General features: G+C 53.2%; 1 protein-coding gene across 6 annotated transcripts in view; it reads right to left on the bottom strand.

The window, feature by feature from the left end:
• Positions 1–24814, bottom strand: part of USP20 (ubiquitin specific peptidase 20) — a 40175-nt gene that overhangs the window by 11063 nt on the left and 4298 nt on the right. For 3 of the 6 annotated variants that reach the window (XM_032418625.1, XM_032418623.1, XM_032418624.1), the window contains exons 2-15: positions 17542–17706; positions 16315–16411; positions 12210–12263; positions 11718–11780; positions 11215–11346; positions 10160–10268; positions 9634–9703; positions 7963–8076; positions 6912–6990; positions 4062–4509; positions 3640–3780; positions 3221–3336; positions 2772–2944; positions 2054–2148 (exon numbers count right to left, since the gene is read on the bottom strand). In XM_032418625.1, the coding sequence (XP_032274516.1) occupies positions 2054–2148; positions 2772–2944; positions 3221–3336; positions 3640–3780; positions 4062–4509; positions 6912–6990; positions 7963–8076; positions 9634–9703; positions 10160–10268; positions 11215–11346; positions 11718–11780; positions 12210–12263; positions 16315–16395 (1675 nt within the window). In that variant the 5' untranslated portion in view covers positions 16396–16411; positions 17542–17706. Of the gene's footprint in view, positions 1–2053; positions 2149–2771; positions 2945–3220; positions 3337–3639; positions 3781–4061; positions 4510–6911; positions 6991–7962; positions 8077–9633; positions 9704–10159; positions 10269–11214; positions 11347–11717; positions 11781–12209; positions 12264–16314; positions 16412–17541; positions 17707–19357; positions 19400–24814 lie in introns of those variants that run through there. The other 3 variants (XM_032418626.1, XM_032418628.1, XM_032418627.1) reach the window with 3 other exon arrangements.

The following is a 24814-nucleotide window of genomic DNA, read 5'->3' as shown; positions in this document are numbered from 1 at the left end:
GAACAAAGCTGGAGGCATCACATTTCCTCACTTCAAACTATACTACAAAACAACAGTCATCAAAACAGTATGCTCCTGGCATGACAACAGACACATAGACCAAGGAACAGAATTGAGAGTCCAGAAATAAACCCATGCATATATGGGCAACTAACATTTGACAAGGGAGCCAAGAATATTCAACGGGGGAAAAGAGAGTCATTTCAGTAAATGGTGTTAAGAACACTGGATATTGGGGCGCCTGGGTAGCTCAGTCGTTAAGTGTCTGCCTTTGGCTCAGGTCATGATCCCAGGGTCCTGGGATCGAGCCCCGCATCGGGCTCCCCGCTCAGCGGGAAGCCTGCTTCTCCCTCTCCCACTCCCCCTGCTTGTGTTCCCTCTCTCGCTGTGTCTCTCTCTGTCAAATAAATAAATAAAAATCTTTAAAAAAAGAAAAAAAAGAACACTGGATATTCACATGCAAAGGAATTGGACCCTTGTCTCGTACCACTCACAAAAATTACCCTGAAGTGAAATGGATGAAAGGCTTAAATAGAAGGCCTGAAACCATACAACTCTAGAAGAAAACATATGGAAAATGCTCTTTGACATTGGTCTTGGCAATGTTTTAGATAGGACACCAAAAGCACAAGCAACAAGAGTAAAAATAAACAAGCGGGACTACATCAAACTAAAAAGTTCTGCACAACAAAAGAAACAATTTGCAAAATAAAGCAACAACCCACAGAATGGGAGAAAATATTTAGAAACCTATATCAGATAAAGGATTAATATCCAGAATATGTAAGGAATTCATTCAAATCAATAGCAAAAAAACAATAATCCATTCAAAAAGTGGCAGAGGACCGAAGAGACATTTTTCCAAAGACAAACAGATGGCCAACAGGTACATGAAAAGATGCTCAACATCACTCATCATCAGGGAAATGCAAATCGAAACGATGAGCTATTACCCCACACCTGTTTTAGAATAGCTACTCAAAAAGAGATTTTAAAAATGAGATAACAGGTGTTGGCAAGGATGTAGAGAAGGGGGAACTTGTGCATTACTGGTGAGAATGGAAACTGGCAGAGCCATCCTGGAACACAGTGTGGAGGTTCCTCAAAAAATTAAAAATAGGGGGCACCTGGGTGGCTCAGTTGTTCAGCGTCTGCCGTCGGCTCAGGTCATGACCCTACAGTCCCAGGATCGAGCCCCGAATCGGGCTCCCTGCTCAGAGGGGAGTCTGCTTCTCCCTCTCCCTCTCCTGCTTCCCCCGCTTGTGCACTCTCTCTCTGGCTCGCTCTTTCTTTCAAATAAATCAATAAAATCTTTAAAAAAAAAAGGGGGGGGGGGAAGGAGATCCTGACACCTGCTACAACACGGATGAACCCAGAGGACATCACGTTGAGTGAAATAGGCCAGTCACAAAAAGACAAACACCATACGAGCTGACTTAGATGAGGTCCCTAGAGTTGTCAAGTTCACAGAGACAGGAAGTAGAAGGGTGGGCGCCAGCGGCTGGGGGAGGGGAGAATAGAGAGTTGCTGTCTCGGGGGTAGAGAGTTTCCATTTTGCAGGATGAAAAAGTTCTGGAGAGTGACTGCACGACAACGTGAACAAAGTCACAACGCTACTGGACTGTACACCTCAAAATGGTTAAGACGGTAAATTTTAGGTTATGTATGTTTTACCACAATTAATTTTATTTTTTAAAAGAGCTTTCCCAAAGGTTAGTAAGATGCCCAGCACTCAACAGAAAAATGGGCAAAGGACAGGAGTGGGAAATTTCAAGATAGGAAATAAAACACAGTCAAAACACTAATGAAAACTGCCGAAAACCATCGGTAACCGAGGAAATGCAAAATTAAAGCACGGTATTGTTTCTGTCCACCAAACTGGTAAGCAAAAGAAAAACAGGGGAAGCCCTAAGAGCGCTCCAGGCGGTGGGGCTGGGGGGACATGCAGGCCTAGGCTGATGGGGAGGGTGGGGGTAATACTGACAGTGGGTTCCAGAAACCAGCTGCATGCTCACCCAGCAAACCCCTCCCCAGCCAAGCCCACTCCGCTCACCCTTCAGCTCATCAGCAGCAAAGAAAGCAGCAAGGCAGTCTTCCAGGGTGACGACTGGCCCCCAAAACCAGCTGGGGGTACAGGATACCACAAACCTAGGGAGACAGAGCAGGGCTGGTGGGGTGGTGCCAGGGCCCGGGCAAGACTAAGACTTGGTCACTTTGGGCCCAGGGAGGCGGCTTGGCCAGGTGGGTGGGATGGGCAGAGGTCTGCAGCCAAATACCTGGGACCACCCAGCCAGCAGCCCCGGTGTCCTTGGGAGAGAGACGTCACCTCTCCCGGAGCCTTGCCTTCCCATCTGTGAAGGGACCCCGGTCCCACTGGCCCATCCTCTGGGCTGATGGGCTCCTGACATTGGGTAGGTGGAAAGCGGACCTCGTGGCACACAGTGAGGGCTCTAGAAAGCTGCCCACTGCTCTCCCCACAGGGCCAGGCCCGCTTTCCAGCTGCCACCCTCCTTTCTAGCTGCCGCCTGGTGACCCCCCTGTCGTTACCTGCTTTCAGACCCGCGGGCCCCCCCAATCCAGGCCACCCCGGTGTGGCTGAGGAAGCCCCCACCCCGCCCAGGCAACATCTGCACATCCAGCTGTGGGCGCCCTTCCAAACCCTGCCCTTGGCCCTGCCAACGCCTGAACTTTGCTGTTTGTGGTCTGCTGCCCTCCAGGGCTAGGGCAGTCTCGCGTCTCCGGCAGGCAGGAAGGTGGGAAGGGAGGCCTACCTCCGGATATACTCCATGATGAAGGCGAGCCAGCCCTGGGTGGCGTAGCTGTCGCCGCAGGCGCCCGGCTTGGCCGGCACGTTCTGGTAGATGGCCGAGTGCAGCTTGGCCAGGTCCTCCTTGCCAGGAATGGGCAGTGACAGGTCCTGGAACGTCTCGACTGTGGTGGACACCTGTGCGGTTGAAGGTCAGCCTGGGTTTCCATCTTCCAGGGTTCTGCCCTGCCCAGACCAAGCAGAGTCTGCAGCCTGGACCCCAGCCACCAGATGACAGGTGGAGGACAGAGGGTCTGCTCGCTGGACCCTGGACCCGGGGACCAGGCAGCCAGGGCCCTCTCCCTCCAGAAGGGCAGGGGCCATCAGGTGGAGAAGCCACTCCCCCCCACCCCCAAGGGAGGACCACCAGGGCCCCTGAAGGCTGGCCCGTGGCTCCCCACTTGCAGGGCTCACCCGGTCACAGGTGAGACACTGCACAAGGCTGAGGATGGAGCCGTCGAAGATGTCAGAGATGACACTGCGGTGGCGCTGCTCCTTCCGCCTGCGACCCCCGGCGCTCGGCACCTGGGCTGGGGGCATGCACGGGGCTAGACCCAGCCCCCCCCCCAGCCTGTCTGCCGCAAGGGGCGGCGCTGGGGCTTGCTTGGCTGGGACTCGGGGGTCTGTGTGCATCACGTGGTGGGGTACGCAGGTCCCCTCCCAGGGCCTGGGTCACTGTAAGACGGGGCGCCCCCACTCGCACCCCAGTGGCGTCAGAGGAGGGTTTGGAGGTGTCGCTGCTCGGAAAGGCAGCCGCGGCACGACTTGCACACCCAGCCCGGCTGCGCGTGCGGATGCCCCGCCGACCCCCCTCCCTGCCCAATCCTGCCAACCTTTCTTGAGCACGTACGATGGCCCCATCCTCACGGGGCTCGCCCGGGGAGGGCTGCCGGCCAGCTTGGCGTGGCCCTCGTGGTGGTGCACGGGGCTGCAGGGGCGGGAGGCGCTGCGCATGTGGGCCTCGTTGTCTGGCTCTGGGGGCAGAGAGGGGACCAGGGCTGGGCCGGGGGGAGCCACGTCGGCTCCGGGGCCCCGTCAGGAAGAGGCCCAGTGAGCACCTCCCAGGGCCCGAGACAGGAGCCCACCCTGGCCCACCCAACCCGCAGGACACATGTCCTCCAGTGTCCAGTGGGGGCGCGGGGCCGCCGGGCAGGCTGAGCCACACCCCGGCTCTGAGTGGGTCGGCCCACGCTACAGGCACGTAGGAGGTGCCAGACCAAGCGGGTGGGGGCGACCCCGAGCGGCTGTCTGGCACCTGGGGTCCGGCAGGGGCTGGAGGACCCCGGCGATGGTGGCTGGGCCTCCGCGGGCTGGTCGTCAAGGGTGGCCATGGCCGTGTCCACATCGGCGTCCTCGTCCACCTGCTCGGAGCTGGTGCGCTGCTGGCCCCAGGAGAACTTGCGGTCCTTCATGCGCTCCTTCTCGGAGATGGCGCGGCCCGCCTCGTCGGGGATCAGCAGCTCCGCCTCGGCCTGCGAGCCGCCCCCGCCACGGCCCTGCCCGTCGCCCTCACCGCGGTCGCTGCTCGAGTCACAGGACAGGAACTCGTCCTCTGACGGGCTCCGGTCGCCCTCCCGCTTCTCGTCCGTGTCGCTGGAGTCCGAGTCCCGCGCCTCCGCCAGCACCGCCGCGGCCGCCACCACGGGCTCCTTGAGCTCCTCGTGGAGCTGGTCCATCAGGCAGCGCAGGAACTCCTGGGTGTCCTGGAAGCGGGGGCTGCGTCAACAGGGCTTTCCGGGGTGGAGGAACCCGCCGCGGGTGCCCCCCTGCTTCTGCTGCCGAGGACACCAGCGGATCCAGCTGGCAGGTGCTCGCGGCGCCCTGGGCAGACGCCCTGAGCAGCCCTACCAGAGGCGTCCACAGCAGCTCTGTCCTGAACCCTGCTCTACTGCAGACACTGTGGCCGGAGGGGCTGAGCCACCCCTCCCCAGTCACGCAGCTGTGAAGCGGCAGAGCCGCATCCGTGTCACGCCCCGGGTCCTGCTCCCAAGCACCCATAGCCCTGCTTCCAGCTCAGTGTGGGAGAGTGGAGGAGTCACGTTTGGCCTCCAAAGTCACCTTGCTGCCTATAGGAGGGGACCCTGGGGGTGGGCGGGGAGCCTGTGGAAGCAGGAAGGGGACCCATAAGACACAAGTGCACGTGAGGGCTCAGCTGGCTTTGTAGGGGTGATGCCAGCCGCCAGGCCAGGCTGCCTGCATCCTCCAGCCTTCCTCTGGGCCTCCCTGCTCTCCCCATCCTCCTGCCAGCTCCCGGGGCCCGCCCCTTCCCTTGCCACGGTGGCCTGTGGTACGGGGACAGGCTCTGGAGGCAGGATGGCACCCTCCCAGAGACGTGGGCATGACTTGTCTAAGCTCCACTTCAGGCTGGTTGGGCCTTGAATCACAGCAGTGGCACTTTTATTCTGACCTCTGACTAGGTCACCGAACCGAGCAAAAAGCCTGGGAAGCGAGGCTTCCAACACCTGCCCACGGGGCCCAGCCGAGTGCCGCACCCCCAGGAGCTTCAGAAGACCAGAACACGGTGGCGGCGGCTGGTCTCCAACAACTGGGGGTACCGGGTGCCATGCTGGGCCACTGGGTTCACCGTCCTGCCTGTCACAGTGCCCCTGGCCCCATGCCCGACCAACACGGCATTGGGTCACGGAGTGGCCAGGCCCAGCCAAGCCTCCCCAGCCCTCTGTCACCGGCGTGGGGAGAAGAGCCTCATCCTCTCAGTTCTGGGAGAGGGAAGGGAGGGCTCTGGGTGGATTTCCTCAAGCAAAGTGTTGAACTTGAAGATCAGAGAAATCAACCACTAGCTTATCCTGCAGAAGGGAGCAGAGAGGATTTGTGGGTCCTGTGTCAGGGGCCTGGGAGGTTCTTTTAAGAAATGGGCCCCGATACACCATCTACTTTTCTCTCTGGTTCTTCCTTTTAACAGAGGTACGGTGTTTGTTGCTAAAATCTCCAGCCATTAACAGAGGCCCACAGCCGTGCCTACGTTTCAGACTCAGAAATGTTCCCTGTGTTACGTCTAAGAACCAGAGACAGGGATGCTTCTGGAATCCAGCTGGGTGTTAGGCAGCAGTCCTGCTCCATGGGGTCCTCACAGAGAGCCTGGGGAATGGCTCAGCTCGGCCTGACCCCCGCCCTGCCGCTCTCTGCTGTGTGACCTGAGCGAGCTGTAGAACCTCTCTGAGCCTCAGCTCCTTACCCATAACATGGGGGTGACAACAGGACCCACCTCAGGAGAGTTCTGTGAGGATAAACAGGGCTGTCCTTGTGGGGCGGGTAGTGACAACTTAATAAACGGTAGCTGGTGAACTGTGATCATGGAGGGCATTATCACTTCCCAGAAAGGGTGGTGTTCGGGCAGCGCTGGACTTCTCGGTCAGGAGCCTGGTGTTCATCCAACTGAGGGTGTGAGCAGAGGAATACCCAGCAACCCTCCCCCTGGGAAGGGACGGCAGGCAGGGTGCTGGGGGCCGAGGGAGAGGGCGGAAGGCATCTCTCGCCTGACAGCTGCCCTGTTCCTGGCCCCCACGTTCGGGCCGCAGGAACGGCCGCCCAGACAGGCCCAGCTCCTCCCACAAGCCCAGCAGTGAAACCCCAGGCCGTGTGGCAGTCTGAGGCAGGGTACTGGACCACGTGAACGATCAGCTCAGCCTGGGACTGGGGCATACGTGTGGCTGCATTCTGCTTCGTTTTGGCCCCATGAGTTTATGCAATAGAAAGTATCGTTGATTTCCAAAGGGTTCCCTATATTTACCAAAACTAGTTATCAAACGTTTCCTTTAATAAAAGTGAAATTCTGCCTGTGATTAGGGGAAAGAGAAAGCACGCAGCGCTGAGGCGCCCAGACTCTGCGGTCAGACTGCCCGAGGTCAAATCTCCAGCCGTGTGGCCAGGGCAAGTGACTTGCTCGGCTGGGACTCAGCCTCCACACTGTCCAGTGAGGAGAACACCAGCAGGCTCCGGGAGCCTACCGTGTCCTCACACACACGAAGGGCTCAGGCAGTAAGGGGACCCGCCCCGTAACCCTGAGCTGCACTATTTTCCACGCTGGTCTGAGCTTCAGAGCCAGGCCTGGTAATGGTGTGTCCCCTGCACAGCTCGGACGGCCTACCTGCTGGGCATAGCCTCGGAACATCGGGTTGACCAACTTGATCCCGTGAGACAGGCTGGTGGGAACCACGTAGCTTGGGCTGTAGGAAGACCAGACCCGTTAGCGCAGGCGGCCCGCTCAGAGCTACACGATCCCGTGAGGGCTGCTAGGCAGGCGGCCCAGGGCGGCTGCATCAGACTCAGTGAGGTGTCTGCTGGGAGGTGCTGACTTGGCCAGAAGCCCTTGCAGGCTCGCACATCCCCACAGTCAAGAAGGAAAACGTCAAGTCATGGCTCAACCAGGCAAAGAACTCTTGACTGGCTCAGCATCATTCCCTGCTAGTCTAGGACAAGTCTGCTTGAAAACTGTTTTCTTTCTGAAATACTTATTGTGGTTTTTTTCTCATTTCAAAAGTATGACACGTTCATGTTGAAAAATCTAAAATTTCAGAAAAGCCCAGCAAAGAAACATCACGGCTAATAGCACCACCACCCAGAGATAACTACCATTAAGATTTCCGGATTTTTCCATGAAAACAGACACACACAGAAAACAAACTTGGCTTCTGACAGAGTAGGAATTATATTACATCATACTGTTTTATAATCTGCTTTTACACTTGGCATATTTCTATGCACTCATTTTAAGTTATTCCCAATTTTACTGGGGAAACAGGCCTAATCCAAACTTCTGGTCTTAAAATTCATTTACACTGAGCTAAGCCCCTGCCCTGTCAGCACCAGCCACGGCCCATGAGAGTCTCTCCCACATGCACGGTGGTGCCTGGGCCTCGGCACACACATCTGGGAAGTGGCTGAGGGCTCGGGGCAATGCCACTTTCAAATTCTAGCTCCTTCTTTCACAAGCTGGGTGACCTTGAGCAAGATACGTAAATCTCTCCAAGCCTCAATTTCCCCAACTTGTAAAACAAGGTCGCCGTAAGGATCACACAGGTAAAGTGTGGCAAGCGCGCCGTGAGGGGCTGAAGGCACAGGTAGTGCTCGGTCGAGGGGCAGAGAGAAAAATCCCCAGCCCCAGGCACCTGCCCAAGGTCAGGGGCTCAGTCACTCACCGTCTCCTGTGCCAGACCTCAGAGACCAGCTTCTGGTAACTTTTGCACAGGGCTGGCTTCTTGTCTGTGCGCACCAGGCCTCCGCACTCCAAGAAGAACTGGGTCAGTGGAGGGCTAGGGGCAGGGAGAGAGCCGGCTCAGAAAAGGCACTGCTTAGAAAGAGCTGGCTGGAGAAGCGAAAGCCGGAGGGGCGTACTGTTGCCCCTGAACCAGAGATGCCTGCAGATGACCTGTCACAGGGTGAAATGTGTCTCCCCAAATCCACATGTTGGAGACCTCAGAAGGTGACTATATTTGGACACAGGTAATTAGGTTCAAAGGAGGTCCTCAGGGTGGGCTCTAGTCCGATATGACTGTGTCCTTCTACGAGGAGGAGGTTTGGACCCAAACACGCCCAGAGGGAGGATGACGTGAAGACACAGGGAGAAGGCAGCCAGCTAGCAGTCAAGGAGAGAGGCCTCCAAAGCAAGCCCCCCCCTCCCCCGCCCACGCACCTTGACCTCAGACTTCTGGCCTCCAGAACTGAGATAGAATAAATTTCTGTTGTTTAAAGTTTAAAGTACCCTGCCTGCCATGCTTTGTTATGGCCACCCCGAGACGCTAAAACAGCCCCCTTCCCTCTCCCAGGGCTGCCGAGCTGCCAGCTTCAGGGGCCGTGGGGTCAGGGGACGGCTGCTGCCTGATAGATAGAGAACAGTGCCTGTTCTTCCCGCCAGCCCACTCTGCGGACACCTTCCCCAACCTGAAGGCATCTTCCCTTTTCCTCAAGTTAACTTATCTCATTACTTGAGAAATACATATTCATGGTAGAAACACTGGAACATCTAGAGGTTGGCAAACAGTAAGAGACTTTAATCCTACCATGTGAGGACAGCTACTCAGAAGATTTTAGGGGCATATCCTTCCAGACGCTCCCAAGCACACATCCCCCCCTCCTTCACATATGCAGGCACTGAATCCCTACCAAGTGGGACATCTGTGTGCCAGGCACAGGAAATGCCCTGGCCTCACCGAGTTAACAGCCGATCCTAGGTAGAAATTAGGAATTTCTCCCCCAAATGGGATTGTACCACACAAAGCTTCAATAACCTCCTTCCTCCCACTGGCCATATTCTGACCCCCTCCCATTTGGTAAATACTGTCCTGCACTCACTGTAAAACTGGCCTGTAAATGTGGACCACTGGGGTGCCTGGGGGGCTCAGTCATTAAGCGTCTCCCTTCAGCTCAGGTCATGATCCTGGGGTCCTGGGATCGAGCCCCACATCAGGCTTCCTGCTCAGCGGGGAGTCTGCTTCTCCCTTTGCCCCTCCCCCGTTCGTGCTCTCTCTCTCTCTCTCAAATAAATAAATAAATAAATAAATAAATAAATAAATAAATAAAATCTTTAAAAATAAATAAATGTGGACCATCAAATCGTTCTCCATAAATAATGGGCTAGGAACATCCCCCTAGGCAACGTGCTCCACATCTCAGTTGACCTTCCTAGGATTAATTCTGACCGGAGGGACTGCTGGGTCAACGGACACATGTGTTTTTAGGGCTTTTGAGGTGGATCCATATACACACATCTGTGGGTAGCACACACAGCACAGCTTGGGGGCTGCTGCTACCTCCAGGGCACCTGGCGACAGCTCCAGGCCTCCCAGCTCCCAGATGAGGTGACAACCTACCAGTTGGACAGGGCCTGCAGGGCAGCGTTCATGTAGCAGGAGTTCCCGAGGTTCTTCATGCCCGTGAGGCCTAGGAACCAATCACGCGGGGGAGGGAAGGTGAGGGCCCTGCCCTCCCAGATGAGCTGTGGCTTCCGAGCCCCCGGGACCCAAACAGGGGAGGACAGAGATGGCTGGTGTTCCACCCCAGAAATCTGCCAAGTAAGTTAATGTGCTTCCCACTCATAATAGCTGGGGGTACCTGAGTGTTTCAAACAGACTCCTTTGCCCTCCACCCAGCCGGGCCCAGCGTCTGCCCTGCACAGCTGAGGCCAGGGGCCAAGGGACACCGGCCTGCCCAGGGTCACACAGCTGAGGCAGGGGATGAGGACTGGCAGGCCGCGAGGACTCCGCCGGATGGCCGGCACTCCGAGGGGAGCCACCGCGCTCTACGGGCCTTCAGGCTGTGGGTCAGGTCGCCCTTCCCTGTGCAGTGCTGAGGCCCCCGGCCCAGCCCCACGGCACCCCCTGTTCCAGGGTCGGCTACCTCGAGGCTTCAGGTCATCATCCTCTGACTCGGACTCTCCTTCATCGGCCACGGCAATAGGGACAGCTTTCAGCGGGTGGGAGGGCAGTGGAGAGTCCTGTGTGGAAGACTGAGTGAGGAGCACGGGGAGGTGAGGCGGGAGGGGTGGGGGTCAGAGGCCCATGTGCCCCCCAGGAAAGGAAAGGAAGCCCAGCCCCCAGCTGCGAGCCCAAACCGAGTCAGCCCATCTGAGCAGAGGACACCCTGGAAAGAGACGGCACCGGTGGCCCCAGCCCGGGAACTTGTATTTTATTTACAAAAATAAAAAATTATCTTAATTGTCATAAATTTGGGGGAAAAAAAGAAACAAATAACAACAGACAATGCAACTTTCCTGAGACAACCACTAGAAGTCTATACACAACTATGTAGATTTTTAACTGTTAATATGCACAGGCCCCCAAAACAAGATACTGTCCATGTACTATTTTATAGTCTCTTTTTGTAAAACATCATAAACATCTACCACGTTTGCAAACGTATCCCACAAACACTTAGGGAGCGCCTACCACGTGACGGTCGCTGTGTCACTGTGGAGGAGGCAGGACACACGGCAGCTGACCAGCCCGACAGTGGCGCCCTGACCCCAGCCCGAGGCTGCCCTCCACGTGCGGGCCTGCCGGGCCCACCACCTTTAGGTGCTGCACAGGGCCCTGCTCGGCGCCTCATCAGGGGGGTTTCCAGGCGTTTCCCACAGAGAATTGCACTGCGGCGACTACTGGGGATTCCCTTGGGATACGTCTTAGAGCTGGGGTGACAGGGGCTCTCCATAGGCCCCAGCTGGGCTCCCACAAGCCCTTGCACACAGCCTCCCCCCAGCCTGTGAACTCCCAAAGGGAGGCCCTTCCCATGAAGACCTGTGTGTCCTCAACACCCCACATGGGCCTTGGCCCAGAGCTGGGGCTCAGCAAGCATTTGGGACCCACCAATCCCTGCTCCAGCGATGCCTGGGTCACAGGGCCCTGCCCTCGACGTGTGTCACCACCACCTGCGCTGACCCTGCTCCACCCCCTTACCTGCTCCGAGACCCTGGGTGAGGGGCCTGCTGGGGGGGCTGCCAGTTTCCGCTCCAGGAACACCTCCTTCTCACAGGCGTAACACCACACCCGGAACGTGGTCAGGTTCACTGTCAGGTTATGCTTTTTCGCCTAGAGGGCAAGATCCAAACTGAGGTTGAGGATACACTGGTCCAGCAGGAGCCCCGTGGCTGCATCGGGGCGGCCTCGGTAAGAGGCGCGGTCAGGACAGACGCCTGGAAGCTCTCGGCATCTGCTCATCCTGCAGCCACGAATGCCCAGGGCTGCCGTTGACCAAACACGTGCACATGCCACAAGCATATGCTTGCCCCTGCATATCAGCTCTCGCTTCTTTGCAGCAACCCTGCTGCGCTTATTCCTATTTTAGAGACATAGCCACTGAGGCCCAGCAGGGGCAGATGGAGCTGGGAGGCTGCTGGAGCCAGGGCTTGAATTCTGGGCCATCTGCCCGCGGGGCCCGCGCTCCTGGCCACGGCACTCACCTGAGCATGAATGGTGCTGTGGTCAGCGGAGGATTCTCCGCAGCCAACATAGGGGCAGGAGACCTGCGGAGAGAGGGAAGGAGCGAGGATCGGGGCTGGCCCGTCTCCACCACGAGGACCCACAAGCGACTGAGGCCCTGCCACCACACAGGAGAACAGCTTTATATGCCCTGCGGTTCCAGCTGGACAGGACGGCTACCATGACAGCTGCCCCTGCCCTCGGAGTAAGGTGGGCAGGGTGCTCTGGGCTGCTGGCCTCCTGCACAAAGCCCAGGTAGGGACACAGCGAGACGTGGGCCAAGCTGAGGCCTGGCTGCGTGGCGCCCAGACCCTCTCCCTCACTCTGGCGCCCTCTTGACTTGGGCCCGGCCCCTGAGACATCCAGGCTGTGTCCCCACCTGAGGTTTCCAGCAGTGCCCACCAGAGACGGACGCTCCCAGCCCAGAGTCTAGACCAAGCTCCACGCCCCCAACAGCGACAAGGATGCCTTACCTGGAGACAGGCCCACAGGTTGGGTCCAGTAACACCACACGACTGACAGACTCCCTGTGGGAGAGGAAGAGCCAAGTGTGAGCAGCCTGGGGGAGCCGCTCCAGCCGGAGGCGCCGACGGCTGGACTCCAAAGCTCTCCACTTAAAGGCATTTTTGCCTCAGAAAGGCTTTCACCAGCCTGCCAATGTAAATGTCCTTCCTCACAGGGCACTTCAGACTTTACTGTTTGAATTTTGTTTCGTTATGTGCTGCAAAAACATTTTCCTCCGTAAAATCATTTGAAACTTAAATCAATAGACCCATTAATATGCTCTTTTATTGCGCCCTCCACTCTCCCTTTCTGTGTAAGCCTTTCTCCCCATCTTGACTCTGGGCTCCATGAAAGAGGGACGGTCTGCTTTGTCTACCCCCCTGACTTCACAGCGCCTAGTACAAACTGGGAGATCACTACGTCTGAAGACCACAGAAAACACCGAGGTTTCTGGTCTTCTGGGTGACAGAGCCTGCATCTTGTCCACCAGTATTTCCCCTTCTTGCTTTAGTAACAGAATGTGTGGATTTGGGCTGAGCACATGGCCAGCCAGCTGCAGACTGTTTCTCGGCCCCACTGTGGTCACGGGGCTCAGTTCTCATCAACGAGATGACAGTGAAAGTGATATATGTCACTTCCAGGCTGTGCACCCCCCTAGCTCCTTCTCCTCCTTCCACTGGCTGGAATGCAGATGCAAAGGCAGGAGCGGACCTTGGACTCAGAGATGAAAGTCACATGTTGGGAAAGGCAGGGTCACCCTGCCATCCTAGCTAGCTCTGGACTATTCTATGAGAGAAAAGGAAATGTCTACCTCATTTAAGATACTGTATTTCAGGGTCTCTTTGTTACAACTTAAACCTGCCCTAACGCCTAGGTGGCTCAGTCGGTTAAGCATCTGCCTTCAGCTCAGGTCATGATCCCAGGGTCCTGGGATCGAGCCCCACATCAGGCTCCCTGCTTGGTGGGAAGCCTGCTTCTCCCCCTCCCTCTACCTGCTACTCCGTCTGCTTGTGCGCTCTCTCTCTCTCTCGCTCGCTCTCTCTGTTAGATAAATAAAACCTGTGCCCTAAATAATCTTGTCTGTACCTGTCTAGAACAGCAATTCCCAGCTAAGCCTCCACAAAGCCCAAGGGGCCTCCATCAGCTGAGGTGAATTCTAAGTGCCAGCTCTGACAGCAGTTTCAACATGGGGCTCAGCCAGAGCAAGAGGGATACCTGCTGAGGATGACCATGGCTAAGTTCATCACACATGGCTCACGTCATCCCCACCAGTCCGTGCAGCACCTCTTTTGTTTTTTTTTTTAAAGATTTTATTTATTTATTTGACAGAGAGAGACACAGCGAGAGAGGGAACACAAGCAGGGGGAGTGGGAGAGGGAGAAGCAGACCTCCCCGCCGAGCAGGGAGCCCGATGCGGGGCTCGATCCCAGGACCCTGGGATCATGACCTGAGCCGAAGGCAGACGCTTAACGACTGAGCCACCCAGGCGCCCTGTGCAGCACCTCTTTTGGACAGATGAGGAACTGAGGCTCAGAGGTCCCGTCAGGCTATGGAGCAGGCTTGGGACGGGGAAGCTGGGGAGCCTGGGTCATCGAGCCCCCCATCGGGAAAGCAGGCCTCCCCCTCCCACGCTTCCTCGGGAACTTCTTATTCTCACGAAGCCCAGTTTGTGGCCATGCCTAAACATGGAGCTCCCCGTCGGGCTGAGGTGAAGAAGGTTGGAACTGAGGTCTGCAGTCAGACGGGGTCTCCCGCTGGGGGTTCTGCGGGCAGCAGGGAATCCATCAGTAGCCCCTGACCTTCCTGAATTTGTCATCTCCTTTGTGATTTCCTGATTTCACAATTTACTTTCATCTTCTGGGGCTTCCTTTTCCTTTCAGTCATTTGAATAACAAAAGTATCCTACGGTTTTTTTTTTAAGTAGGCTCTGAGTCAATCTGGGGCTCGAACATACGACTCTGAGATCCAGAGTCGCATGCTTTACCTACTGAGCCAGCCAGGCACCCGGTATGCTTGTTTTAACAGTTCAGATGACACACACGTTATACACAATTTGAAGTAGAGGATATAACGTGTAATAAAAATATGTCCCGGAATAATCGGAAACATGTCCCTCCATACTTTCTTCTGATACAAATGCATATGCGTATACTTAGGGAGGGGGTGTGATTTTAGGAAAAATGAGATCATACTATGCATGTTTCTGCCACCTTTTTATGGTCATCTTCCTGAGTCTGTACACAAATATCACACCTCGTCCTCTGCAACGATCGATCGCACGGTGCCCCGCGCTATGGGCTCAGCACAACTGACCCGTTCCCTTCTTGATGAGTATTCAGACTGCCGCCAGTTTCCTCCTCTTACACATGATGCTCAATGAATACTGCTGTATTTGTATCTTTATAACTGGTACTTACATTGCTGCTGGATAAATTCCCAGAAGTGGAATGGCATCCCTGAAGGGACAGGAATGCCTACCCAGCCCCACCACGTGTGTGGTCTCCTTCCCTCCATCACTGTCAGCTCTGATCCGACCAGCCTGTGGTTCGTCCGGCAGATGGAAATGCTATCATCTTGCTCTAGTCAGCAATATCCCCAACCACTCGTGAAGTTAAGCATCTTCTTTCAGAGGTGTCTCGGCCATTTGCATCTCCTCCATCCCAACTGACCTGTTCAGAGCCCTCCCTCTTCTGGTATTTTAAAACAATTGTGGTTTCGTTTTGTAGGTTCCTGGATGCTCAGAGCAGGGTGGAAGACATGCTCCCTGAAACACAGTCCTGAGACATCTCCAGATGCCCCTCCAAAAGGCTGCCGTGGGCCAGCCCAGACCTTCCCTCCTTGCTCACCTCTTTGCCCTCAGATTCCCCCTATTCCTGCCTCCTCTGGAGGAAAATCCCCTCAGTCTGTCTCATTTATTTCTCTGTGCACACTCAGAACCCAGCGTTAGACAATGCAAATATTTGCACCACAGCCTTGCTCGGCCCCTCCTCCAGATCACAGAGAAGCGAAACTACTTCAAAAGAAGCCACAGGTACTTTGAAGGCCTGATCCCTCCAGTGGGCCCAGGCTAAGCCAGCTCAGGCCAAAGGCCACCCAGGACCTGCTGGTGGAGGGAGGCTGACGGACCAGCATCAGGTGCCCAGAAAGAAGAGCCAGCAGTGTGTCTAGGAATCTGACCCCAGACCCCATTCCTGGGAGTGTCCTCCACACACTCTTCCCCACCCCCCCCCCCCCCCCCCCCCAGCACACAGCGGCACTCCCACGAGGCCATTCATCACAGCATCACATTCACCACATGCGAAGAGCCGCGGTGTCCACCCACAGAGGCTGAGTTATGGGGTCCACACAACGAGATACCATGCAACGCCAGGGCCAAGAGTGAGAACACCGTCTATGTACCAGGATTGAAAGAGCTCCAGGATACACTGTCCGGTGAATAAAGCAAGTTACAAAAGTGTCTGCAGTATGCAACCTTTTATGGAACGAAGGGGAAATGAAAAATAAGCATATTTGCATGAAGAAACTCTGAAGACGTACAAAAGAAACTCCTGTAAGTGGCTCCCTAAAGGGGGGGCGGGGAGGGGGAGCACAGAGGCTGGGAGGGGGACTTCTTGACGCTGGTATTTTTATATTGTTTGATTTTGAACCACAGGAAAGTATTACGCCGATTCAAAATATTTTTCCAGACAAAGACACATCCTCCCCACTCAGAGTGGCCCACCTTCTTGCTTTGGGCCTGCCCGGGGCCCTCCTCAGGTCACATGTGTCAAAACGTCCATGGACTCTCAAGGCGTGATTCATGCCCTGCCCTGGAAAGGCTCTGGGCACCCGCTCCAGCAGCTAATGCACAGAGCATTAGCGGCTCCCAGATGGAGTGAGCTAAGTGATAATTAATGGCCATTAGGACACAGCCCCCGGAAGGCCTCGAGCAGACTCCAGCCCTTCCATTTACACAAAAGGCTAACCAGAGACTTTCGGAGAGCTGGTTCTTCCACCGCCTTCAGAAACCTCTGTACCTCAGGAAGGCAGTGCCCCTGGGCATGGGCCCCAGCCCCGGAAGGTCTGACCCTTTACCTTAGATTTGAACAGCAAGTCCTCCTTGGTCACCTCCCCTATGGAGTCAAGGTGAGGGCAAAGGTCCCTGGAGTCCCCCATTCTGGCCTGGGCTCACCTACGAGAAAACGCAGGGAGACTGGGTTAACGGCAGCCGCTGGGGGAGGGAGGCATGTGGCTACTGGCTCAGTGCACAACTTTGGTCTCGGGCCCTGGCTCTGCCACATATCGGCTGGTGACTCGGGGAAGCCACGTAACTACTCTGAGCCTCACTGTCCTTCTCTGGGAATTGGGTGTGACGGTAACATCGACCCCAGTGGATTGCTCAAGGACTCACAAATGGGTACGTGTAAAAGTGGTAAAACGTGAGTAAGTGCCGTGGGGTGCACCACCATCAACTCTACCGGCTGGCATACCGTACGTCCTGCAGACATGCCAAAGATGTGGTACCGCTGGGGGAACTGAGCGACATTTGTGGCAACGTCCTGTGAGTTACAATTATTGCCAAAGAAAATGCCTAAAAAGAAATCACTGAATTTGCTTCAGCCACCCAAAAGTTTAGCAGAAATCGCACCCAGGAATCTGACTGTTGATTCTAGCTCCAAACTGTTGCCCAACAAGGTCCAAACCAACCAAAGATGAAGTGGAGCCAAGGTGGTTGGATCGAAGGCAGAGGCTGCGTGTCCACCGAGGGAGGTAGACCCCCAGCTCTCCTGGAAGGCCCCTCCCCACCAGAAATGGCCAGCCAGGGGTCGACGAGCCCAGGCTCCCAGCCAGAACAGCTGTTCCGGGGCACTGATAAGGTTCCAGGTAACACACTAAGTGGTCTCCATACATTAGCTCATTACAAACTCCCCCAGCCATCTTCCAGGCACCTGTGATTAAGCCCCTTTTACAGATTAGGAAATAGGGGTTCCTTCTTCTCTCAGGTCTCACAGAAAGAATGCGAGGGCTAAGGCTGACCTGCAAGCTGGTCAGACTCGTAAGGCCCCACCTGTGTTCGCTCTCTTTTTAACTTGGGAAAATGTAAACATAAGCAGCAGACAGAACTGCACGGCTCACTCCCATGTACCCATCACCTAGCTTCAGCCCTGAGCCCTGAGTGGCCAACCCTGCTTCAGCCCAACCTCCCACTTCCTCTTTTTTTGCAGCAGATCCCAGACACCACATCATTTCATCTGCGCATGTTCTTCTAAAAGATAAGGACTTGAAAAAAGAAAAAAGACAACCACAGTTCCGTTATTTCACCTAAAAGACTTTCCTCCTCGGTCCGTGCTTCAGGCGGGCAGGCTGTGGGCCTACCTCTGTGTAGAGCGCCACCCCTAGGAGGCAGCTGACATCCGCATTCTCCGTGGACAGCTGACGGTGGGGCGCTGCGCCGGCTGGGGTGAGTGCAGGCCTCTGGCAGGGAACCTGGGGGGACAAACCAGCGCACTTCATGCAGCTGTTATTTCAAAACCACTCTTCGCACCGACCAGGGGCTGAAAATAGGCCCGAATTCCTCCTGGGAGGGGCAAGTGAATTTTTGGACATTTGAGGCATCCGCGGGCTGGACAGGCTCCTCGGTCCATCCACAGGGACAGTAAAAACACATCACTCCCAGGGTAGCTAAAGGCTTGTGCAGAGCTGGCAAATAGGGCCAGCCCCTCCTTGGGGGTGTTGGACCCTTCACTAGCCACTGCTGGGCATTACCTCTGTGATCCCCGAGAGCAGAGACCTTCAAGGGTCTGTAAGAGAGGGCCACAGGGCTCTCCAGCTAATGCTCCCTCTGGCTGCCACCACCTGTTAACCCTCTGGACGGAAGGCTCAGCCCCTTCCACGCATGCCCGCGACCCTCAGATCATCCTTGGTGCCTCCCAAGGATCCTGTGCTGCTCAGAATCCCCGGCCCCCAAGTCTTGAGCAACCCCAGGCTAGAGGCACAACTGAGTCCATCCACGTGTCGCCACTGCCCCCCCTTCCCTGCTGGGCCACAGTCCCCCAGATGTGGGCAGTTCAAAGAGAGAGAGCCAGTTAGAAGCTAACATTTAAAATGGTCACATGACAATGATGGGCTCAAGGTTCTAAATTCCAAGCCCCTTCACTCAAAGCCAGATTTTTAGGATTGTTGTTGTTTTTGTTTTTGTTTTTCATTTCCACTGAGGTCAAGTGCACCGGGTTGCCAAGCTGCAATACAGTCAGGAGGCTGGGGAGAGAGGGGAGGGAGTGTCTTTGGTGTGTGGCCCATCTCTCCAGCTAGATGGCAGAGCCAGCTTATGAGCCTGATGCCCAGTGCCACGAGCGGTGCCCAGGACAGGGATGATGGCAATGGGCCCATCTGGATTCACACGTGCAATCAGACTACTTAAGTTCCTCCAACTTCAGATAGGGAAAAAAAAAAAAGCCCTGTGGCTAACAACCCTCCATGTACCCTCATTGCCCCTGTTTTACAGAAGAAACAGAACTGGAGCTTGAGTAACTAACTACAGGACTTGGCCAAAGTCAATCCTCAGCTAGTCAGTCACGCGTGGGTACTCGATCAGATTGTCTGGTACAGAGCCAGGCTCTGAATCCAGGTTTGACAAACCTTGTCTATAAAGGACCAGGCAGTAAATAATTTAGGCTTTGTGGGCCGTGTCAATCTTGATCACATATTCTTCTTTGCACTTTTTTTCTTTTTACAATGTATTAAAACTATTTTTTTTTAATTCATAGCTCCAGGGCTCTGCAAGATAACCCAGGACCTGCTGCCACAGTTTGCTGCCTCCCGTTCTAAATCACTGTGCTGTTGGGGCCTCACCAAAATACGCCCAGATCACTGACATTCCACATTTCACTGCACACAAATCACCAGTTTAAATAAGGCAAATAGCGAAGAAGAGTCCAAAGGGTTAACGTGGCTCCAGATTTTTTTCTAAGTAAGTAATCAGGGTATGTGCAAAGACAGAATGACAAAGATATGCGCTGTTTATAATGGGGGAACTGGATGTAATCTGAGCGAACGGCAACAGGCACTGGACAAATAATGATACAACCACACTCTGTTGTACTGTGCAGCCATTAAAAATGTAAATATTGAGGGGCACCTGGGTGGCTCAGTCGGTTAAGCGTCTGCCTTCGGCTCAGGTCATGATCCAGAGTCCTGGGATCGAGTCCCACATCGGGCTCCCTGCTCAGCAAGAAGCCTGCTTCTCCCTCTCCTGCTCCCTCTGCTTGTGCTCTCTCTCTGACAAATAAATAAAAATATTTAAAAAAAAGGTAAATATTGAATCTTCCTATGCACGGAATTAAATTAGATCTAAATATGTGAAGAGACACACCATGTTCGTGGACTGGCGTACTCAATATTAAGATATCCATTCTGCCCAAATTGGGCTACAGATTCAATGCAATCTCAATCAAAATCCCAGCAAGCTTTCTTGCAGAAATTGTCAAGCTAATTCTAAAATGTATACAGAAAGAAAGACCTAGAAGAGCCCAAACAATCTGGAAAAAGCACAAAGTTGGAAGACTTATACCATCTGACTGAAGACTTCCTATAAAGGTTCAGTAATCAAGTCAGTGTGGCATTGGTTTAAACAAAGACATACGGCTCGAGGGAATAGAAGCGAAAGTCTAGAGTTGGACCCGCACATAATGTGGTCGAATGATTTCAAAAAAGGTATTGATAGGGGTGCCCGGGTGGCTCAGTGGATTAAGCATCTGCCTTCAGCTCAGGCTGTGATCTCAGGGTCCTGGGATCGAGCCCTGCATTAGGCTCCACGCTTAGCGGGGAATCTGCTTCTCCCTCTCGCTTGTGCATGCTCTCTCTCTCCCAAATAAATAAAGTCTTAAAAAATAAAAATAAAAATAAGTACTGATGTAATTCAACGGGCAAAAGACAGTCCTTTCAACAAAGGCTCTCTGTATGGGGGAAAAATGACCTTTAACCCGCCTCACATCATACACAAAACTTATTTAGAAATGGATCATAGACTTTATGTAATTGGTGGTCAATAAAGTGTTTAAAAGTTCTTCCTTTTCTTCTTGTTCTTTTCCGAGGTTCTGGAAGAGTCGGGTTATTCTAAAATACATCCTTGTGGGGCGCCTGGGTGGCTCAGTTGTTGGGCGTCTGCCTTCGGCTCAGGTCATAATCCCAGGGTCCTGGGATCGGGCTCTCTGCTCAGCGGGAAGCCTGCTTCTCTCTCCCCCTCTCCCCTTGCTTGTGTTCCCTCTCTCACTGTCAAATAAATAAATAAAAATCTTTAAAAAAAAATAAAAATAAAAGTAAAATAAAATAAAATACATCCTTGAGATGCCCCGTTGGCTTTCTCATTTTCAAACTGACAACATCTTCCCCTAATTCTTTTTCCTCTAGTTCTTCATTTGCTCGTGGCGCCGCCGGAGCTCAGCTTCAGAGCCCTTCGGTTTTCCACCTTTGCCTCTGGCCTTCACATCGGTCACCGGCTGCATGTGCGGCTCCTCCGCCTGAGCCCCGCGCTCCCTCCTTCCATGCGTGCCGGAGGGCTCCGGGCACGCCGCCCTGGCTGCGGGCGGCCGCTTCCTGCTGCTGCGCATCTCAGAGCATACGTGATCGGTGACATCTTTCAAGTCTTGCGCATGTGTTCTTAGCAACACACTTCTTAGGACCGTAAAACCCCCAACGTTCACCGTTCTCAACCCCGGCAGCACCCTGCCTTCCTCCGACTCTTCTGCCCTTCACTTCATTCACACGATTGCTACCCGCCACACAGAGAGGTAAACAGTCCTTCGTGTTTTCAACAAGCTTTCTCTCTTCCTCATCTTCTGTTTCCAGAAATTCGTGTTTTCTTTCTTTTTTTTTTAAGATTTTATTATTTGAGCAAGCGAGCGAGCGAGAGAGAGAGAGAGCACAAGCAGGGGGAGGGGCAGAGGGAGAGGGACAAACAGACTCCCCACTCAGCGGGGAACCGGCCATGGGGCTCGATCCCACGACCCTGAGATCATGACCTGAGCCGAAATCAGACGTTTAACGACGGAGCCACCCAGGTGCCCCAAAACCACCTCTTTGGATTAAAACTCTGAACTATTCCACTTGTACAGTCTTGTTTATTCTGGGGGAAGCACCTGGATGCTCCGGAGACAACAAATCTGTGAGGAAGAGGAGTTGATTAACATCCACGTTCCCAATCTGGATTCACCTGCTGCCGTAATGTGAGTTCAAGCCCCGTGTCCACCAGTTTTTGGTACACTTGGTTTGGGAGCTTTGCAAAGCCCGCAGAGCCTTTGAGGTCTGTCTTTGGAGCCAGCAGGGTACTGGTGCAGATGCGCCTCCCCCAGCGGGGGTGGACCCGCGCCACCCCACATCCCTGACCCCTCCACCACCAGCCCCAGCACGGCCCCCGCTGCCAGTTCTCCTGACTTCAGACTGAACGAGAGCAAACATTAAAACTCTAGAACTTCTAGAGGAAACCCTAGGAGAGAATCTCTGCAACTCTGGAGTCCACAAAGGTCTTAAAAACGGAAGGTGTTCTTTATAAAAGGCAACATTGAAAAACTGGACTTTCTCAAAATTAAACATTTTTCTTTTCAAAAGATGCTGTTAGGGGAATGAAAAAGCAAGCCACAGCCCAGGAGAAAATGTTCACAATACATGTATCTAACAAATATCCAAAATACATAAAGAACTCTTACAACCCAAAGAAGGATAAAGTGTCCAATTTTGTGAAACGGGTGAAGGATGGAGCAGGTACTTCACCAGGTAAGAATGGCCAACAAGCACACGAGAGCATGCTCAACATCATTTGCAAGATAACATCTCACAGCACCAAGAACATCTAGAACTAATAAAAATCTTCAATAGCAGGGGTTGCTGAAGATGTGAAGGAATTTGCCTATATTGATAGGACTGTAAAATAATATCAAAAGCTGGAAAATAGCCAGGCAGATTCCTACAAAGTCAAGCACACACTTATCACATGAGCCTGAAATTCCACTGTTGGATATTCACCCAGGAGAAATGAAAACATACCTCTACACAAAGATTTGTATGCAAACATTCATAGTAGCTTTATACGTAACAGCCCAAAATTGCGAAGACCTCCCAGGGTCCAACAACAGGGGACTGAAGCCAACTACCATTATATTCATATAATGGGACACTACTCAGCATCAAAAAGAACCCTGGATATGCACAGCAACATGGGTCAATTCCAGACACGTTAAACTGAGCAAAAGAAGTCAGATACAAAAGAGCACAGACTCTAGGATTCTCTTCATATGAAAATTCAAAACAGACAAAACTAACCTAAGGTGTTAGAAATTGGGACAGTGGTTGCCTGGGGCAGAGGGTGAGGCTACGCTGTAAAGAGGGAACTTTCTGTGGTGTTGGAATGTTCTAGATTTTGATGGGGGTGTGATTTAGCCAGGTCTCTATACCTGTTAAATCTCAGGAACTACATCTTTAAAGTGCATGAATTTTACTGTATGTAAATTATATCTCAATAAAGTTGATTAAAAGCCCTTTATTTTTTTTTAAGATTTTATTTTATTTTTAAGTAGGCTCCATGCCCAACGTGGGGCTTAAACTCACAACGCTGACGGAGCCAGCCAGGAGCCCCTAAAAGATTTTAAGTAATCTCTATACCCAAGGTGGGGCTTGCTTTTCCCCAGGTCCCTGAGAGAACACTGGGGAAGCATGACCTCCATCCCTTGGGGGCTCTCCAGACCCCCAGGGTGTGAACAGGACACCTGAGGCCCATTTTAGAGAGGGGGCAGCATCTGAGTGGTCCCAGAAGCTCCGAGAGGAAGTGCCTCAGCTGCTACCCGAGTGGCTTGAAAGTAGAACCTTTCATCACGTGACTCATTCACTTGAAGATCTGCTCTTAACGCCTTTGCTTTTGCCTCATTAACTTCCGTGTTGGATTAAAATTTTTCATCTCCTCCCACTTACCCTGAAAATAGAAAAAGGCTGTTTGTGTGGTTTCAATACAATTAATATACACCTCTGTAGAAGCTGGAGAACACTGACAAACATAAAATGGCATAAAAATCACCTGTGATCCACCTGGGGGTGGGGGTAAGATGGTTACTGTGTTAGTCTTGTTCATGTGTAGGAATGCCTAATTTAAAAAACGAAACTAGAATATAACAGATACAGTTTGTATACAAGTTTTTTCTGTTTAGATCACGTACATTTCTCCTGTCAATAAACTTCTTTTCAACAACTTCATTTTTAATGGCTGACTAATGTCCCACATAGAATTTAAGCTACACCTTACTTAGTCGCTTTCCTACTCTTGGACACTTAGGGTATTTGTGTGTGTGTGTTGCCATTATAAATAAGGCAGTGAGAAATATTTTGAAATATAAATCTTTGGACTACATCTTTGATCCAGGAAAAATTACTAGGTCAAAATGTGTGTGCTGGGGGCGCCTGGGTGGCTCAGTCGTTAAGCGTCTGCCTTCGGCTCAGGTCATGATTCCAGGGTCCTGGGATCGAGCCCCGCATCAGGATCCCCGTTCGGCGGGAAGCCCGCTTCTCCCTCTCTCGCTGTCTCTCTCTCTGTCAAATAAATAAATAAAATCTTTAAAAAAAAAATATATGTGCTGAAGGCTCTGGATACACATTGACCAACTTCCCTCTAGATCCACTATATAAATTTATCTGCCTACCAGCAGTGTATGAGCATGCCCAACAAAGAAAGTTTGAGGTTTACTAACATTTTTTTTCAAAGCTGATGTTTAAAAACAGTTTGTAGGAAGGGCAAAGTTGAGCGGTAGTATTGTAAACTTTGGGTGTTTACTCTTCTGCACATAGGACCTGAAACGTCAGAAACACCTGGTCTATAAGGTCTACACTCAACTTTTCTCCGCTGCCTAGAAGCTTTCACTTCATTTTATCTTGGTACCCAACTGGCTTGGCTTGGTGTAATGTAACACACGCCAGGTTTGGGCCCTGCCCTTAACCCCAGGGTAGCTATATGCAGCCACCAGGGATGCGATCATTACTAGCCAAGCCGCCTTTTCCTGTGCTCTTCCCCTGTGTCGGCTGCTTCACATACGTTAGCCCTGGGGCTGACCCTAATTCTAGAAGGCAGTGAGATAGCTAGCCCTGCATTCAGCTCCTTGCTGGTCACTTGCAAGCTGTGTGTCTTTAGATAAATCAGTCGCCCCTCAGTTTCCACATCTGTGAAATGGGGACAAAGATGGCAACTAGCGTTATGGGAGGGTGCAGGGAGACAATGCATAGGGAGGATTTAGCATTCTGATCACGTGGACTTCCAGGGTGGCTCAGGGTCTGTATTTACCTGCAAAGCAAGGACGCTCAGAAATGTTCTGTGCTATAATTTGTGTTACTGGCCATGTTTTATAGATCAGGGGACTGAGACAGGTGGGGATGTGAGTCACACGCCCAAGGGTGCCCTCCATCAGCTTTTCAGCCTGGGCTCCATGGCCCAGGACAGCGCTGACTCTGACCAGGCACTATGCCCAGTGCTTCTCCTACACTCTTCACGTAAGGAAAGCTGTTTCTCATTTTAGGGAGGATGAATGGAGGCCCAGACACAGGAAGCCATTTGCCCAAG

This window comes from Phoca vitulina, unplaced genomic scaffold (genome assembly GCF_004348235.1).
Source record: "Phoca vitulina isolate PV1807 unplaced genomic scaffold, GSC_HSeal_1.0 scaffold21, whole genome shotgun sequence".
NCBI lineage: Eukaryota > Metazoa > Chordata > Mammalia > Carnivora > Phocidae > Phoca > Phoca vitulina.
Note: the sequence above shows the minus strand (reverse complement) of the source record. Positions and strands in the feature narration are given on the sequence as shown.